The 6,683-nt window shown below is 45.0% G+C and overlaps 1 protein-coding gene across 1 annotated transcript; it reads left to right on the top strand.

Annotated features, from left to right (window-relative positions):
• Window positions 1-838: 838 nt before the first annotated feature.
• Window positions 839-5,298, top strand: LOC102378081 (F-box only protein 39-like). The gene is made up of 3 exons (XM_006031283.2): window positions 839-1,852; window positions 2,763-2,939; window positions 5,116-5,298. The coding sequence occupies exons 1-3, from the start codon at window positions 839-841 to the stop codon at window positions 5,242-5,244; spliced, it is 1,320 nt and encodes a 439-aa protein (XP_006031345.1). The 3' UTR covers window positions 5,245-5,298.
• The last annotated feature ends 1,385 nt before the right edge of the window (window positions 5,299-6,683 follow it).

The following is a 6,683-nucleotide window of genomic DNA, read 5'->3' as shown; positions in this document are numbered from 1 at the left end:
TGAAGGGAGCAGATCAGAGGAGGAAGGGTGCTGAGGCCCAAGTAGCTCCCAAGCAATCCAGACTGGAAGTCAAAACTGGTAACTAATTTTTCTTGTATACTGGGTGGTGTTGGTCTCTTCCTTTTACCACTTGTTATTGGGTCTTCGATCTACTGGGCATGATTGTCCACATTTCCAATAACTGGACGACTCCATTGGATGAACTGCATGATGATTATTTCCCTCTCAGGGAATACATGCTTCAAACAGAGCTGTTTCCAGAAATTAAAAAAAAAAAAAAAAAATCTCCAGCAGGTATTTCAAGTGCCTGCTGAAATAGGCAGAAGGAAAATCAGCAGATTTAGTATGCTCCAGGCAGAGCAGTGATCTTTTCAGTGCAAAAGCAAGTGGCGCTTTGTACAGACACCAGCATGCTCAGAGAGGCTCAGAAACATCTGATGAGGCACAAGAGCCACCCTCAGGGGTCTCTGGACTCTGCGCAGATAAACCGAAACCTCTGCCCCATTATACTGCAAGGTGCTTCAGCTCTGCTGGAAGTCAAGGGGCTGAAACTGCTCTTTGCTTTTCCTGTCGTGGGAGTTGACTCATTGCTTTTCTCTTTTTTTTTTTTGATTTAGGTTAGATCACAGTTTAGATCTGAGAGCTCATTTGGCCACCAGAGATCCTAAGGAGGCAAAGGATGGATTAATGCTTTTAGATGCAGAGCAGCAGCATTTTAGCCACTTGATTGGAAGAGTTTAATCTGTTGGGAGACTTCCAAGAAGCTAGCCACTGCCTTCCTGATCTATAGACCACCTAGGTTTGATTCTCTCCCCAGCAGGAACCGACTGTCTCCTTCATGGAGGATGACAGTGAACATGAGCAGAGCTGCTGGGCATATCTACCTGATGTCTGCCTCAGCCACGTGTTCTGGTGGTTAGACGATAGGGACAGATCCCAGGCTGCCTTAGTCTGTAAGAGATGGAGTCAGGCCATGTACGCGGGGTCTCTTTGGAGAACCAGAACCATCACCTTTTGTGGGAGGCCTTCTAGGTTGCACACATCAGAGCTTGAATCTTCTCTGTGGTATGTCAAGAAATTTGGCAAGTACTTGGAACACCTCGAGGTCAGGTTCCTGAATCCTTACAATGCTATCTTGACACGAAAATTTCAAGTGACAATGAAAGGGCTTCTCTCACGCTTGGGCAAATGTAACAGCCGACTGGTGTCCGTGAGTATGCAGCACCTGGAGTTGGACCGATTGGTCTGGAAAATCGTGACCAGGAATCAGTTTATCAAGAACCTAATACTTTTCCTGAAAAGAGTAGGCTCCCATCTGGATCATCTCAGCTTGAAAGGAGCCAGGGTGACGTTGGAAGAAGGCTGTGAGCTTTTGAGCTCTTTGAGCTACTTGAAAAATAAAAGCCTTGCCTCTGAAGTCAACATAGAAAATTTCTTCGAGCGTCACCTCGCTGTCTACAGAAGCCCCCTGTTTTACGAAACCATGTCCAAGTTCCGCAATCTGGCCATCCTGAGCCTCAATTACAACTGCATTTCCGATGAACTGCTGGACACGCTGTGTGAACATAATGCCCATTCTCTCTGGACCCTAAATATCAAATGCCATATCCATGACCCTCATAGGCAAATAATCTGGGGGGTATCCTGGGGAAACCTAGCCAAGAGAGCCCCCAAACTCAGAGTGAACTTCTTCTTTGAAAGAGTCATGAAGCATGACAAGTTAGCCAGGATCCTGTTAGCAGAGATCCCTGTCAGGAGCATCAATCTACGCAGCTGTTATTTCAGAGACCCGGACTGGACAATGAGACCCACCCTCACCAATCTCTTGCCATTTTACAAGCACATCCTACAGGTATGGTGGGGACAGAGACACTCTCCTCTCCTGTTCCTGATTTGAACAGGAGGCCATGCCCGTGTTAGCCTTATACTCAACTGCCGGCGTGAAAGTGAAGCCCTTCACAGCCCACCAGGCCCTTTTACCCACCTTAAATTGATGTGCCCCCTTAAACAGTTGTCCCAACGGGACACTGTTTCACTGGAGGGGGAAACATGGTGCATTTCTTACAGACCATATTGATGTCACAGGTCCTAGTGCTTTGATATGTTCCTAGGGATTTGAAGCTTTCTGTTAGTGCAGGTTATTCCTTTATAGTGTCAGATGTAACTTATTCTGTTTAACATGTAGATCAAGCTAAACTTAACTTTAAATTGCAGTCAATTTAAATAAGGAGGAAAAGGTATATATATGGAATCACCATTACATTCTTGGTAGCTGTAGGTGGAAAGAGATTTAATCTGGGAGCAGAGACGGCTGTTAATTTTCTCTGATGTATGTCGCAACATTTTGTTTAATCTATAGGACATCCTTTGAATTGGAGTGATCCCACCCCCACTAATGGTTTGGGGGAATAAAACAGACTCTTTAAATTCCCTCTCTGTAACTACATGGAAGAACCTCATATAAATGAAACGTTGCAAGGACTCGCATCGTTATTCAATGCACCTTCTGTCATAATGGCGAGGTTTTGGAGGTGGGGGCCTATGTTTATATGATGACTAGTATAAAGGGGTTGAATTCTGAAAGGAACTTCTGGTTACTTAGTAGAGCTGATTGCATAAGTTCGATGATACTAAAGAGACCTTCCTGGAAATCAGACCTCTTAATGATACAATGAGAAACCCGCTGATTATATCTCATGTGCATTTGCAAGAGCAGAGTGGCTTGGCTCTCAGGATAGGCATATATTCTTTGTCTTTTCTAGAAATTAACCCTTGAATTCAACAACAGCCATGAATTCCTGGATGAGGAACTCCTGCAGCTCGTGCTGTCATGCAGGAAGCTGTTCTTTCTGAAAATCTGGGCCTTCCTCGATATCACGTTTGTAGAGAGGCTGCTGCAAAATCAGGTGGAAGGCAAATGCACCTTACGTACGCTGAAGGTACAAAATTAAGGTTCAAAAAGTAGCATCCCTTGCATAAAAACAGGTTGAAGAATAATTGAGACATGCCAAGGCAGTTTCCTCCATTGACTATTGCATTATAGTTACTGTTAACATGCAGTCAGGAAGGTTTTTCAAGTAATATAAGAATGGTATATGAAAGTCCAAGATCCACTTGAAGTAGAAAGGACTGCCCTGGCACAGGTATCTCCCGATCAGCCCAGGTGCGCAGTCTTAAATCCAGTGAATCATTTCAAGGTGCAGTTAGGTTCGACTGCAAAGGGGTTGGAATAAGGACACAGCTACTCAGTGCAGTTACTACTGTGCAGTAGCGTTGCGGGGCACAAACCGTGATGCGATGCTACTGCGCAATAGTAATGAGCAATTGCGCAGTAAGCATCACCAGGCAACCATGCCGGGACCCTACAGCACAGAAATACTAGTTACTGCGCAGTCATTTAGTACTTGGTTATGCAAGTACTACTTGACTGCATGGTAACATCTGAGCAATCAGCGTTTCATGTAGACGCAGCCAGTGGGTATAAACTTAGTGAAGCCTTTATTCGTAGCCAGGTGGTCAGATTGACTGACAGCAGGGATGGTGCAGGGCTGAACACGATTTTAAAGTGTATTCTATCCTTCTTTTATCCACTGCAAGTGCTTATACATCACAAAGTGCTCCCAGTCACACATTTATATAACCTGTCCCATTACTGATCCTGCCACTGTTACTCAGTTATGTTACCGACCATGACCTAAGCACACATCATTGCCCATATATGACCAATTCAGTTTTGGTGCCTTGCACTTTACAATTTGCTTATTATTAAGGATCTTACTTTAATTACAATATTCCTACATCCCTTTCATATCTTATTATACTAGGCATTTTTTATACCATCCTAAATGATTTACTTCCTTTTACCGGTGTTGTATATTTTGTAGGGCTGTGCAAATCAGCATCGTTCCGATTTGACTTCAGTTTCGACGATTTGACAGAACAGTGTTTTGTTTCAAGTTTCGTTTCATTTCGAAAGCATTATACCATTTCGTTTTTTTGAAACTGTTTTGCTGTTTCGCCCGTAGGGAAACATAAAATACAGCAGGCAGGCAGATTGGGGGCTTGCCCGCACCCCCGGGAGGGCTGCGGGTGCTTTGCCGGAGTCCATCTGGGGCTGCAGGCCCCTGATCTGCCTGCCAGATGACAGACTGGTGCTAGGCTCAACCTGCACCCAGTGCCGGGAAGATCGGTGCTGCCACTGGCCTCAGGCAGCAACACCTGGCTCCTGTCACTTTGGCACAGCCCCCGCAGCCCTCCTGGGGGTGCGGGCAAGCCCCCAATCTGCCTGCCGGCTGACAGGTGGTGGGTGCTGCCGGCTGGGACCAGCGCTGAAGCCAGTAGGACTGGCTTCGAAACTCAAAACGTTTCGAGTTCCCTTGTTTTGTTTCGAAGGCTTTAGTTTTCTTTCAATTTCGCCGTTTCGAGCTCGAAACTCATTGAAACAGCTTCGAAACGGAAGGCTGGGCAAAATTTCGCACAGCCCTAATATTTTGTCCATCTCAGGGTGTTCTTCGACAGAATCCACATGTTTTGATGCACCCCATTGTCCTCCACTGGACTTCAAACCTGTGCCTTTGAACTCCGCCTGCGTCAGGCCTGCCTCATGGCCTACACGGCTCTCTATCTCCTTCTACATGTCTATGTGCATGCAGTCCTGACATTACCTCTTGGTCAACCCTATTGGGGAGCACCATGCAAAGTAAAGTCCTGCGACAATCTGTTGGTTATAAATAAGCAAGGGTGTCTTGGGAACCAGGAGGACCCCTTGTGCTTGTCTGCATCTTCATCTTCCAGGTGTGTAGGTCCCAGGAAACAGAGGCTACAGTTTATCCCACTCGGTGTTTTTCTCCTTCCCATACATCTTCTGCCATTCGGATATTAATAAAATAGCCTGAAGTAGGCCTCAGTTTATATTCAGCCTTTGGTGAACCAAAATGCTTTCTGATAGCTCTGTAACTTTAGGCTGACCAGAATCTGACAGAGGACTTGCGAGCCTGACCCACTGACTACCTTTTTTTATTAGGCAGTAGGCTCATTTAGGCTCCTCATTAGGCTCGTTAGAGTTTAATTTTGGCTAGTTATTTACTAAAAATTGATTTTGCTCCTTCCACACAGGTGAGGATTTATACAAGTCAGCACGAAACCAACCAAGAGGACCACATGTTGAGAGAAATTTACATAAGATACAAAGACCTGATTAATTCAGAGCTGAATTATTTTGTCATCGCCTACCCGATGATGTGAGAACAGTGTGATCCATGAGGGGAAAAAAATAAAAAATAATTAAAAAAAAAAATAGACCACAACTTGAAGTGCCAGATCTCATCCTTTGAGGAAAGCCCACAGGGACTTTCCTCTTTATAACAGTGTCTGTGAAAAAGCAAGTCAGCCCAAACTGGAATGGGAGGCGGTGTAGTCTGATTGATGGCAAACTGAAGTGATTTGGGGCATGCCAGGAGCTTAATTTATATCCTTGCCATCCACCTGTTATGTGACATTGGGCAAGCCCCACCCTCTCTCTGGACTTTTCTTTCCCCTCTTGCCCTTTCTGTATTCCAGTGGCTTTAACCCTTTTTTAGACCCAAAGCACATCTCTGAGAATTTCAGCTCTTAGTTTTCACTCATTTTTTAACTATGAAAAATTGATAGAGCAAATTCTTTTGTTGCAAGGAATTTAGGGAGACCTCAACGGGTTAGACTTGTTTTGATGCTATGAATTCCTATCTGAAATGTCTGAGTTTGTCTTGTAAGTTGTGTCTAGATGTTTGCACACCTAACAGTGCTAGTATTGCGCACAGCTCCTTGTGTTATCCTCACAGGAGGCATGTAGTACCCGGGTTGCCAATCACTGCTGTGTTCAGATCATTTCTGTATGAATAGCTTGAATCTCTCACTATACATTTATGCACAGTGCATGGCATAGTATGGCTCAGTTCTCAGGCCTGTTGGTATTACATAATAAAGTACTGAAACAGGAAGCAATTTCAGAGTCCCAGGTAATTATAAAACACTGTTTTTTGATGGCTTCTTTTCATTTTGTCTCATCTTTACCTTAGTGACGCTGAATGAAGCTGAGCCCGTGGCACACCTGCATTTTAATGGTTTAACTCTTGTCTGTTTCTTAGAGACCGCATGTCAGGAAACCTACCACCCAGAACTGGCCGCCACTGGCAACCCTGCTTCTGTACAACTAAAAGTGAAGACCGAATGGCTAAACACAGGACTCGAATCACTAGGACCAACAAGCCAATATCACTTACGAACACAGCCTCCTACCCAAAGGTGGACAAAAAAAGGAAAGCTTGTTGGAAGTGCTGAGATAAATGAAGGAAATGTGAATCCCTGCAAACACCCTGTGGACTATAAGGAAAAAGCCAAGTCGGGTTTAAAAAAGCATCATTTGTCTTACAGTAGGCCAGGCTGTCCCAGCATGGGCAAAGACTGTTGCCCCATACCCCTTACAACAGTGGCGGACAATTATTTTGGGCAGAGGGCCGCTTATTGAGTTTTGGCAAGCCATTGAGGGCCACATGATGGGCAGCCAGGGGCAGATAAATATTAATTTTCTAAAATTTTTAGGGGCCCTGCGAGCCAGATAGAATGGCTTGGCAGGCCGCATCTGGCCCCCGGGCCGCATTTTGCCCACCCTTGCCTTACAATCCAAGTAATGCATCTTCCCAACT

This window comes from Alligator sinensis, unplaced genomic scaffold, assembly GCF_000455745.1.
Source record: "Alligator sinensis unplaced genomic scaffold, ASM45574v1 scaffold714_1, whole genome shotgun sequence".
Lineage (NCBI taxonomy): Eukaryota > Metazoa > Chordata > Crocodylia > Alligatoridae > Alligator > Alligator sinensis.
Note: the sequence above shows the minus strand (reverse complement) of the source record. Positions and strands in the feature narration are given on the sequence as shown.